The following is a 12,465-nucleotide window of genomic DNA, read 5'->3' as shown; positions in this document are numbered from 1 at the left end:
ATGCACAAAGCACGTCATATTTTTTAAAAATAAATTATTTTTACTTTTTCACTTGAGTTCAATTCAACATAATGTTTATTATGTGTTTGCTAGAATTTGGGACAGTTTACAATATGGTTGACGTTTTGAGCTTCGTTTTTATGTCATAATAAAGTTGTGAAACATCTGTCAGTAATAAACCAATTTTTTATTATTCAAAATTATATTAATAAAGAAAAGTATACAGTGAGAACTTTTATTACTATTAGAATGACCTTACACCCTTATGTGTAAAGCCTCTATACTAAGTTTTCCACTAATAATGACACAGATCTTTTAAGGCATAAAAATAGAAAAGAAAATACTCAAGTTTCATTTCTGTATTTCGAACGCCTATGAATCTTCCCTTTGATGTCGTTTCTGCTTAGTTTTATTTATTTTCTCTTTTTTTATTTGTTCTAGATTGTACTAGTCAGTGGACATCTGGACAGCTGGGATGTTGGGCAGGGTGCCATGGATGATGGTGGTGGAGCCTTTATATCATGGGAAGCACTCTCACTTATCAAAGATCTTGGTAAATATTTAGAAAGTTGTTAACCAATGTATGAGGGTCTCAGTACTGACATGTTTAACTCAACACAAAATGCTCAACTGATTAGTTACTGTTGTATGTTCAAAGATTCTCCTGAGGTTTATGCTTTTTGTCTGTTCATTCCCAGAAAAGAGCTAATTTGCCCCCTTATAGAAAGAAATTTTTATTCAAATGTCTGCCAGACGGCCAGAGTATCCAATATGATCAGCCCAGTGGAGAAAATAAACAAGCAAATAAAACCATAGCAACTGCAACCATGGCAGCTAACGACTATATAAGGAAACTTTGACCAAATACAAAGAAAAATCAGCAGCTCCCCCTACTTCCTTTTCCTTGTTCACCTTTTTTTTAATTGCATTTTTTATATCCCCCACCCTCTTCCCCCCATTGGCAACTATCAAATTGTTCTCTATATTTACAGTTCTGTTTCTGTTTTATTTTGTTTCATGCAGTTGTAAATGGAATTGTTTTCCTAATTTCTCTTTCTGATAGTTTGTTGTTGTATATAAAAAGGCAACCAATTTTTGAATAGTAACTTTGTATCTTGCTACTTTACTGGATTCATTGATCAGTTTTAATAGCTTTTTGGTGGAGTCTTTAGGAATATATATATATTATATGGTATAATATCGTCTGCAAATAATGTCAGTTTTACTTCTTCCAATTTGGATGTCTTCTATTTATTTTTTCTTATCTGATTGCTGTGGCTAAGATTTCCAATAATATGTTGAATAGAAGTGACAACAGTGGCATCCTCGTTCCTGATCTTAGAGAAAATGCTTTCAGTTTTTCACAATTAAGTATGATATTATCTGGGTTTGTCATATATGGCTTTTATTATGTTGAGATATATTCCTTCTATACCCACTTTATTGAGAGTTTTTATCATATAAAGATATTGAATTTTATCACATGTTCTTTCTTTACCTATTGAGATGATCATATGGTTTTTATCCTTTATTCTGTTAATGTATTGTATCACATTGATTGATTTATGTTTGTTGAACCATCTTTGCCACCCTGGAATGAATCCAACTTGGTCATGGTGTATAATCCTTTTTTTTTTTTTTTTTTTTTTTTTTTATTAATTAATTTATTTATTAGTTTCAGGTGTACAAAACAAGGTAATACTTAGACGTTCATCATTTATATCCCTCATACTGTGAACCCCCCTCCCCCCATCCACTATCCCTCCGACCTCACACTGAACCATCACATTATATATATAAAATTATAGTTGGCATTCATTAATGTTTAGCTTCTGATGTACAATGCCATGATCAGGTATCCACAGTATCCCTGAGGTGGTCTCCCAAATAGGACGCATGTCCATCGGATACCCAACAAAATCTTTACAACATTATAGAATACCTTCCCCAAATTAATTTTCAAAAGAAAAACCCTGAGGCCATCTTGTGGTTACCAGCTGCTTCCAAATCCCTTCACCTTTCCCCTTATCCCCAACCCCCTCCCACACACCCATCTAACCACTCTCGGTTTTTTCTCTGCGTCCCCAAAACTGACTCTGATTAGTTCATTCACATAGTCTTTTCTTTAGATTCCATATATAAGTGAGATCATATGGTACTTGTCTTTCTCTTTCTGACTTATTTCACTTAACATAATGTTCTCTAGATCCATCCATGTTGCTGCAAATGATAAGATGTCTTTCTTCTTTATGGCTGCGTAATACTCCATTGTATAAATGTACCACAGCTTCTTAATCCAGTCATCTACCGATGGGCATTTTGGTTGTTTCCATATCTTGGCTATTGTGTAAAGTGCTGCAATAAACATAGGAGTGCATACAGATTTTTGAATTGGAGTTTTGGATTTCTCCGGGTAGATGCCTAGGAGTGGAATTACTGGATCATAGGGTAGTTCCATTTTCAGATTCCTGAGATACCTCCATACTGTTTTCCATAGTGGCTGCACTAATCTGCAGTCCCACCAACAGTGCACTAGCGTTCCCTTTCTCCACATCCGCGCCAGCATTTGTTGTTTGTTGATTTATTGATAATAGCCATTTTGACTGGAGTGAGGTGGTGTCTCATTGTGGTTTTTATTTGCATTTCTCTGATGGTTAGTGAGGTTGAGCATTTCTTCATATGTCTTCTTGCCTTCTGTATGTCCTTTTTAGAAAAATGTCTCCTCACGTCCTCTGCCCATTTTTTAATTGGGTTGTTTGTTTTTTTGGAGTTGAGTTGAGTAAGTTTTTTATAGATTTGTGATATTAATCCCTTATCAGATATATCATTGGCAAATATCTTTTCCCATACAGTAGGATCCCTTTTTGTTTTATTGATGGTTTCCTTTGCTGTGAAAAAACTTTTTAGTTTGATGTAATCCCACGTTTATTTTTTCTCTTACTTCCCTCGCGCGAGGGGATATATCAGTGAAAATCTTACTCCGGGTAATGTCCATGAAGTTTCTTCCTACATTTTCTTCTAGATATTTTATGGTTTCAGATCTTACATTTAAGTCTTTAAGCCATTTTGAACTTGTTTTTGTATATGGGGTAAGGAGGTGGTCCAGCTTCATTTTCTTGCATGTGTCTGTCCAGGTTTCCCAACACCACTTATTGAACAGACTGTCTTTACCCCATCGTACATTCTCGCTTCCATTGTCGTAGATTAGATGGGCATATAGGCATGGATTTACTTGTGGACTCTCTATTCTGTTCCATTGATCTATGTGTCTATTTTTATGCCAGTACCATGCTGTTTTGATTACTGTAGCCTTGTAGTATAGTTTGAAATCAGGTATCGTTATACCTCCCACTTTGTTCTTATTTCTCAAGATTGCTGAGGCTATCCGGGGTCTTTTATGGTCCCATATAAATTTTAGGATTATATGTTCTATTTCTGTGAAAAACGTCGTTGGTAGTTTGATAGGAATTGCGTTGAATATGTATATTGCCTTAGGCAGTATGGACATTTTAACTATATTAATTCTTCCTATCCATGAACATGGAATGTGTTTCCATCTATTTATGTCTTCTTTCATTTCTTTCTTCAGTGTTGTATAATTTTCTGAGTACAGATCTTTTACATCTTTGGTTAGATTTATTCCCAGATATTTTATAGTCTTTGGAGCAATTGTAAATGGAATTGTTTTTTTAATTTCTCCTTCTGCTATTTTATCATTGGTATATACAAATGCAACTGATTTCCGAATATTAATTTTATATCCTGCTACTTTACTAAATTCATCTATCAGCTCTAATAGTTTCTTGGTGGAGTCTTTAGGGTTCTCTATATATAGTATCATATCATCTGCATATAATGATAATTTTACTTCCTCCTTACCAATTTGGATGCCTTTTATTTCTTTCTCTTGTCTGATTGCTGTGGCTAGAACTTCCAGCACTATGTTGAATAGAAGTGGAGAAAGTGGGCAACCTTGTCTTGTTCCTGATCTTAGGGGGAATGGTTTTAGCTTTTCCCCATTGAGTATGATGTTAGATGTGGGTTTGTCATATATGGCCTTTATTATGTTAAGATATGATCACTCTATTCCCACTGTCTTGAGGGTTTTTATCATAAAAGGTTGCTGTATTTTATCAAATGCTTTTTCTGCATCTATTGATATGATCATGTGATTTTTATTTTTCATTTTGTTAATGTGGTGTATCACATTAATTGATTTGTGGATGTTGAACCACCCCTGCATACCAGGGATGAATCCCACTTGATCATGGTGTATGATCTTTTTAATGTATTGCTGAATTCTGTTCGCTAACATTTTGTTGAGAATTTTTGCATCTATGTTCATTAGAGATATTGGCCTGTAGTTTTCTTTTTTTGTGGTGTCTTTGTCTGCTTTTGGGATCAGGGTGATAGTGTTTTCGTAAAAAGTGTTTGGGAGTCTTCCTTCCTTCTGGATTTTTTGGAAGAGCTTGAGGAGAATAGATGATAATTCTTTTTTGAACGTTTTCAAAAATTCACCTGTAAAGCCATCTGGTCCAGGGCTTTTTGTTTGTTGGGAGATTATTGATTACTGATTCAATTTCCCTGGTGGTAATCAGACTGTTCAGGCTTTCTCTTTCTTCTTGAGTTAGCCTTGGAAGGTTGTGCGCCTTTAGAAAATTGTCCATTTCTTTAAGGTTGTCAAATTTGTTGGCATATACTTGCTCATAGTAATTTCTTAAAATTTTTTGTATTTCTGTGGTGTCTGTTGTCACTTCTCCTCTTTCATTTCTGATTTTATTAATTTGGGTCCTCTCTCTCCTTTTTTGAATGAGTCTGGCTAAATGTTTGTCAATTTTGTTTATCTTCTCTAAGAACCAACTCTTGGATTCATTGATCTTTTGTATTGTTTTTCTGGTTTCTATTTCATTTATTTCTGCTCTGATCCTTATTATCTCCTTCCTTGTGCTCCCTTTGGGTTTATTTTGCTGTTCTTTTTCCAGATATCTTAAGTGTGAAGATAAACTGTCAATTAGTGATGTTTCTTGTTTCTTTAGGTAGGCCTGCAGTGCTATGAACTTCCCTCTTAGGACTGCTTTCGCAGCATCCCATAGATTTTGTGTCGTCGTGTTCTCATTCTCATTTGTCTCAAGATATCTTTTGATTTCTTCTTTGATCTGCTGCTTGACCCATTCATTGTTTAGCAACATATTATTCAGCCTCCATGAATTGTTGTACCTTCCTGGTTTTTTTCCCCTGTAGTTCATTTCTAATTTCATAGCACTGTGGTCAGAGAAGACAATTGGTATGATTTCAATTTTCTTAAATTTATCAAGGCTTGTTTTGTGTCCTAACATATGATCTATCTTAGAAAATGTTCCATGTGCACTTGAGAAGAACGTGTATTCTGCAGCATTGGGGTGAAATGCTCTGAAATATCAATTAAATCCAACTGCCTCAAAGTATCATTTAAGGCTGTTGTTTCCATATGGATTTTCTGTCTGGAGGACCTGTCCCTTGTTGTCAGAGGTGTGTTGAAGTCCCCTACTATGATAGTGTTGCTGTTGATCTCTGTCTTTATGTCCATCAGTACCTGTTTTATATATTTAGGTGCTCCTATGTTAGGTGCATAGATGTTTACTAGGGTTATGTCCTCTTGTCGGATTGATCCCTTTATTATTATATAGTGCCCATCTTTGTCTTTTAATATGTTCTTCATTTTAAAGTCTATTTTGTCAGATATAAGTATTGCAACTCCAGCTTTTTTTTTGCTTCCATTTGCATGAAATATGTTACTCCAACCCTTCACTTTCAGCCTGTGTGTGTCTTTTGATCTGAAATGAGTCTCTTGTATACAGCATATACAAGGGTCTTGCTTCCTTATCCACTCAGCCACCCTATGTCTCTTGATTGGAGCGTTTAATCCATTTACATTTAAAGTGATTATTGATAGGTACATAGTTATTGCCATTTTTAAATTTGTAGTAAATTGTTTTCATCTTTCTTCTATTTACAGAAGTCCTTTTAGTATTTCTTGTAATGCTGGCTTGGTTGTAATAAATTCTTTCAGTTTGTTCTTTTCTAGGAAGCTCTTTATCTCTCCATCAACTTTAAATGATAGCCTTGCTGGATAAAGCAATCTAGGTTGTAGGCCTTTGTGTTCCATCACTTTGAGTATCTCCTGCCACTCCCTCCTGGCCTTCAATGTTTCTGTAGAAAAGTCATTTGATAGTCTTATGGGAGTTCCCTTGTATGTAACCTTCTGCCTTTCTCTTGCTGCTTTCAAGATTCTCTCTTTGTCTTTAAGCTTTGCCATTTTAACTATAATGTGTCTTGGTGTGGGCCTGTTTGGGTTTATCCTGGTTGGAACTCTCTGCACTTCCTGGGCTTTTATGTTGGTTTCCTTTATCAGGTTAGGGAAGTTTTCGGACATTATTACCTCAAATATGTTCTCAATCCCTTGCTTCTTCTCTTCGCCTTTTGGTATTCCTATGATGCGCATGTTGTTGCGCTTGATGTTATCCCAGAGGTCTCTTAACCCATCTTCATTGTTTTTTATTCTTTTTTCTTTCTGTTGTTCAGTTTGAGTGATCTCTGCTAACTTGTCTTCTAAGTCGCTGATTCGATCCTCTGCTTCATCTAACCTGCTGGTCATTCCTTCAAGTGAGTTCTTAATTTCGGTAATTGTGTTCTTTAGTTCTAGCTGGTTGTTCGTTAAGATTTCTACATCCTTTTTTAGTTCTAACTGGTTGTTCTTTATGATTTCTATATCCTTCTTTATGTCTTCTCTAAGGTCCTTAAACATTCTTATCACCAGTGTCCTGAACTCTGTCTCTGACATGTTGGTTACCTCTGCTTCATTTGGTTCCAGTTGTGGAGGTTTCTTCTGTTCTTTTATTTGGGACATGTTTCTTTGTCTCCCCATTCTGACTGACTCTCTGTGCTTGCTTTGAAGTAGTAGGAAGATCCCCTAGAGCTCTTAGTTCTTGCTGGGTTATTTTATGTATTATGTGTCCTTTATATTTGACTTGGACTACTTCGTTCTTCTCTGCATGTGCTCCACAGGTGGTTTGTGTGTTTAGTATATCATCCTGTTCAAGCAGAACTTTAATTGCTTTTTGCTTGTGAGTAGGTGGGTTTAACTTCTAGGCTGTCTAGTTGTGAAACTTGGCTCTGCCCACCGCAGGGTGTTCTGCTGGGTGAGGGTTGGCCACTTAAATGAGGTTTGGCCTCTATGGGCTCTTGTGCCTTCAGAGAATTCCCTCTGGGTGTTTGACCTGTAGGTCAAACCCGGTAGTACTCTGGTTTGGTCCAGAGTTGGCTTCTGGATATGTTGAATCTTGTGCCTCTTAAGCTGGACCCTGTTAGGGCAGTTTCAGCACAAATCAAGTTACCAAGTACAACAACAACAACAACAACAAAGAAAACAAATCAAGTACATTCACATGTAAAATACAACCGAATATCCCCACTCAACATAGGCAAAGATATCAAAGAAATAAAGACAGAACAAAGCAAATCACAACAAGCAGAAAGACAAAAAGAAGAAGACAAGAAAGAAAGAAAAAAAAGAAAAAGAAAAGAAAAGAAAAACAGAGAAAGAAAGAAAAAAAGAAAAAGAAAAGAAAAGAAAAAACGAGAAAAAAAGAAAAAAAAAGAAAACACACACACACACACACACACACACACACACACACACACACACACACAAAAGAAAAACCACAAAGCAAAACAAAACAGAAAGCAGCACCAGTCTTCGCTTAAGCCCACCAAGTAATCTCCAGGTTGTCCTCTGCTGTGCCAAAGAGTTCCCTGCCTAGTGCGCAGGCAGCGCTAGTCACCTGGTGCCCAGAGTGAGTTTGGGAGTGTAGATTTAAATGCGAGGGGCTGAGGGGTCTGGATGACAGTTTTCAGAGAGACCGTGCAGTTTCTGTCCTTTCCTGCACAAATGCACGCTGAGAGTAGCTCCACCAGCCCTGTGCCCAGTACTCCTGAGTCTTAGGGTCCTCCTTCCGTGGGTGTGTGGGAGGGGGCGGGCGGGAGATCTCTAAGCTGCTGAAAGCCGGGAGCTGTGTCTGCTGCTTACTGCTGAACTCAGGGAGTGCTTCCGTGGTTGCCCTTGCCCCGCTCCAGGCCAGCCAGAGAGGGTGGGGGCTGGGGATGGAGGGGTCTTCTCCCTCCCAGGCCAGCCACGTCACACTCCTCCCGCAGGCCTGAAAAGGTGGTGGCTGGAGGTGTGGGAGTCTCTTCTCTCCTCGTCCAGTGAAAATCCCCTCCTCCCAGCCTCTTCCGAAGGTCAGAGCTGGCTGCCAATCTTCCCAGCGCCTGAGCACAGACGCCCGTCTGTAATCTAACACTACTCTTCAGTTCAGGGGTCAGTTTAAGTCTCTGGAAGGGCGGGGGGAGGATTCGAAAAGCGCGGTGAGGGGCCCTGGTGTGGCGTCTGAGTTCTTTGTCTGCCCTAGGGCCCACGAGCTGCCCGCCCCGGCGGGAGCGATCAGCTGTGGGACGCAGGGAAAGAGCCCACCTCCTGGACCCTACGCTCTCCGCTGCACCCTGAGCTCCCGTGGGACTCTAGCGCCCCGGGTGCTGCCTGCCGCTGTTCCTGTGTGCACGCTCCTCTTGCCCTCCTTGCTCCTCCTCCGCTCGCCCAACTAGCGCACCTCAAAGCAAACCTTCCGTAAGTCTCCGCTCAGTCCTGGGAGCCGCGCCGCGCAGCGGTTGTTGTACGGCCTGGGCTCCACTGTGGGCGGGTTAGTGTTTTCACTTCGCGCCCCTCTCTCCTCCCCCGCTTGCCTAACTAGCGCACTCCAAAGCAAACCTTCCACGAATCTGCGCTCAGTCGTCCTGGGTGCCGCAGCAGCGGTTGCCGCTGTCCTCGGCTCCGCGTGGGTGGGGGTGGGGGGGCGCGCTTCCACTTCGCTGTCCTGCCTCCTCCCCTGCTTGCAATCCGCGCACACCTTCAGGAAATTCCTCCACGAGTCTCCCCGCTGTTCTGCGTGTTCTATATCTCCCTGTGTCTTTAGAGCTGTGGTTTACCGCCGCTGCCGCAGCCGCCGCCGGCCTGATTCCACCACGAGACCGCGCGTTTCCACTCTGCTCCCTTCCTTCTTCCCCTGCTCGCCCAATTTGCGCACCTTCAAGTAATCCTTCCACGAGTGTCTTAGGAGTCTCTTAGCTGTTCTGCGTGATGAGCAAAGAGTTGTTTGATGGGTTCTATGTCCCGTTTGTAATAAGATCCGGAGGAGAACTCAGAAAATGTGCCCCGCTGCCGCCATTCCTATCTGTCCCCCCATATGGTCTTTATTATGTTGTGATGTGTTCCTTTATTCCCACTTTCTTGAAAATTTTTATTATGAGTGGATGTTGGACTTTGTCAGGTGCTTTTGATATGACCATATGGTTTTTATATTTCATTGTGTTTATGTGGTGATCATGTTAATTGATTTGCAGATATTGAACCAACTTTGCATACCAGGAATGAATCCCACTGGATCGTGGTGTATGATCTTTTTAATGTATAGCTAAATTCGGTTTCCTAATATTTTATTGAGGAGTTTTGCATCTATCAGCCTATAGTGTTTCAGCCTATGCTGTTTGTTTGTTTGTTTGTTTCCTAATGTCTCTGTCTGGTTTTGGAATCAGCGTAATGGCAGCCTTGTAAAATCAGCTTGAGAGCCTTCCCTCCTCCTGGATTGTTGGAATAGTTTGAGGAGAATAGGTGTTAATTCCCTTTTGAATGTTTGGTAACATTCACCTTTGAAGCCATCTGGTGGAGGAGCTTGTTGATTTCTGATTCAATTTTGTTGGTAGTAATCGGTCAGTTCAGATTATCTGTTTCTTCTTTATTCAGCCTTGGAAGATTATATGCTTCTAGGAATGTATCCATTTCTTCCAAATTACCTAATCTGTTGGTGTACAGTTGCTTGTAGTAATTTCTTAAGTTTTGTTGTATTTCTGTGGTTTCAGTTGTCACTTCTCCTCTTTCATTTCTGATTTTATTTATTTGGATCCTCTTTTTTTCTTGATGAGTCTTGTTAAAGTTTTGAAAATTTTTTTTTATCTTTTAAAAAAAACAGTTCTTGGTTTCATTGATCTTTTGTATTGATGTATTTTGTTTGTTTGTTTGCTTGCTTTTGTTTCTATTTTGCTTACTTCTGCTCTGATCTTTATTATTTCCTTCCTTTTATTCTGGGCATATTTTGCTTTCTTTTTCCAGTTCCCTTAGGTATAAAGATAGGCTGTTGATTTTAGATTTTTCTTGTTTGTTCAGGTCAGCCTGCATTGTTATGAATTTCTCTCTTAGAACTGAGTCAAAATCTTAGGACTCTATAGATTTTGGGTCATTGTGTTTTCATATTCATGTGTCTCAATGTATCTTTTTATTTCTTCCTTGATCTCATTTTTGACCCATTCATTATTTAGTCTCCATGTTTTTGTGTGTTTTTCAGTTTTTTTCTTGTAACTGATTTCTAGTTTCTTACCACTGTGGTCAGAGAAAGATGCTTGATATGATTTCAATCTTCTGAAATTTACTGAGACTTGTTTTGTGGCCTAACATGTTGTCTATCTTGGAAAATGTTCCATGTGCACTTGAAAACAGTGTATATTCTGCAGCTTTGGGGTGAAATACTCTAAAAATATCAACTAAATCCATCCATTCTAATGCTTTCGTTGCTTTTCTGTCTAGAAGATCTCTCCATTGGCGTATGTAGAGTGTTAAAGTCCCCCACTATGATTGTATTACTGTTCATCTCGTCTTTATGTCTGTCAATATTTGTTTTATATATTTTGGTGCACCTACATTGGGTGTATAGATGTTTACTAGAGTTGTGTCCTCTTGTTGGATTGGTCCCTTTATTATTATGTAATGTTCTTCATTGTCTCTTATTAGAGTCTTCATTTTAAAGTCTATTTTGTGTGATATAAGTATTGCTACCCCAGAATTTTTCTCATTTCCATTTTCATAAAATATCTTTTTCTACCCCTTTACTTTCAGTCTTTGTGTTTCTTTCAATCTGAGGTGAGTCTATTGAAGACAGCATATGTATGGGTCTTGTTTTCTTATCTACTCAGCTGTCCTATGTCTTTTGATTGGAGCATTTAATCCATTTACATTTAAAGTGATTATTGATAGGTACATAGGTATTGCCATTTTATTATTCATATTTTTTATCTTTATTAGTTTGTTTGTATTCTCCTTTCTTCTGCTTCAAGAAGTCCTTTTAACATTTCCTGTAATACTGGCTTTGTGGTAATGAATTCCTTTAGCTTTTGCTTATCTGGGAAGCTCTAGCCCTCCTTCATTTTTAAATGACAGCATTGCTGGGTAGAGTAGTCTTTGGTTGTAGGCCTTTGTTTTTGATCACTTTGAATATTTCCTGCTGCTGCCTTCTGGCCTGCAAATTTTCTGTTGAGAAATCCACTGATAGTCTTATGGGATCTCTTTTGTAAGTACTATTTGTCTTTCTCGTGCTGCTATTAGGATTCTCTCTTTGTTTTTAACCTTTGCCATTTTAATTATGATGTGCCTTGTGGGTCTGTTTGGGTTCATCTTGTTTGGGACTCTCTGGGCTTCCTGAGCTTGTATGTCTATTTCCTTCACCAGGTTAGGGAAGTTTTTGGTCATTATTTCTTCAAATAGGTTCTTGATCCCTTGTGTCCTCTCTTTTCCTTCTGGTACTTTTATGATGAGAATGTTATTATGCTTGATGTTGTCCCATAAGTCCCTTAAACTAATTTCATTGTTTTTTTATTCTTTTTTTTTCTTCCAATTGGGTGTATTCTGCCACATTTTCTTCTAAATCGCTGATTCAACCCTCTTCTTTATCTAATCTGCTGGCGATTCCTTCTAGAGTAGTCTTCATTTCAGTTATTATAAATGTCTATAAAAGAATCTTTTCTGACTTGTTCTTTTTTATGGTTCTTATGTCCTTCTTTATGCTTCCTATCTCTTTGTTGAAATTCTCATTAAGCTCCTTAAGAATCTTATAATCAGTGTTTTAAACTCTGTCTCTGATAGGTTGGCTGCCTCTGTTTTATTTACTTCCACTTCTGGAGGTTTGTGCTGTTCTTTTACTTGGAACATGTTTTTGTGTTTCTTCTTCCTGGCTGCTGCTCTGTATTTGCTTCTATGTATTATTAGGTAGATCTCCTATGTCTCTCAGTCTTTGCTTGGTGGTCTTATGTAGTATGTGTACTATGTAGTCCTATTATACAGTCTCCCTAATCTCTTGCATGTGTGTTCCAGGAATGCCCCTTGTGTGTTGTGTGTGTTGTCATTTTGTAGTTGAGCCTTGATTGCTTTTGGAGTGTCAGTGGGTAGGATTGACTCCCAGACTGACTAAATGTGAGAGTTGGCTTGCCCACAGTGTATGCGCTTCTGAGTGAGGGCTGACTCCTCAGAGGAGGGTTCACTCCTGCAGGCTCTTGTGCATTTTGAGAAACCCCCCCTTTGGGTGTGCCACTTGTAGGACTAATCAGCTA

The 12,465-nt window shown here is 38.8% G+C and overlaps 1 protein-coding gene across 2 annotated transcripts in view; it reads left to right on the top strand.

Moving 5' to 3' along the window:
- CPQ (carboxypeptidase Q) overlaps positions 1-12,465 on the top strand; it is a 660,399-nt gene that overhangs the window by 445,013 nt on the left and 202,921 nt on the right. For both annotated transcript variants that reach the window (XR_013994760.1, XM_081070557.1), the window contains exon 5: positions 442-553. Coding sequence is in view for 1 of the 2 variants with exons in the window: in XM_081070557.1 (XP_080926683.1) it covers positions 442-553 (112 nt within the window). In the remaining variant the exon portion in view is untranslated. The remainder of the gene's footprint in view (positions 1-441; positions 554-12,465) is intronic.

Source organism: Rhinolophus hipposideros (assembly GCF_964194185.1).
Source record: "Rhinolophus hipposideros genome assembly, chromosome: 13".
NCBI lineage: Eukaryota > Metazoa > Chordata > Mammalia > Chiroptera > Rhinolophidae > Rhinolophus > Rhinolophus hipposideros.
The sequence above is the reverse complement of the archived record's forward strand: the minus strand, read 5'-3'. Positions and strand labels throughout refer to the sequence as shown.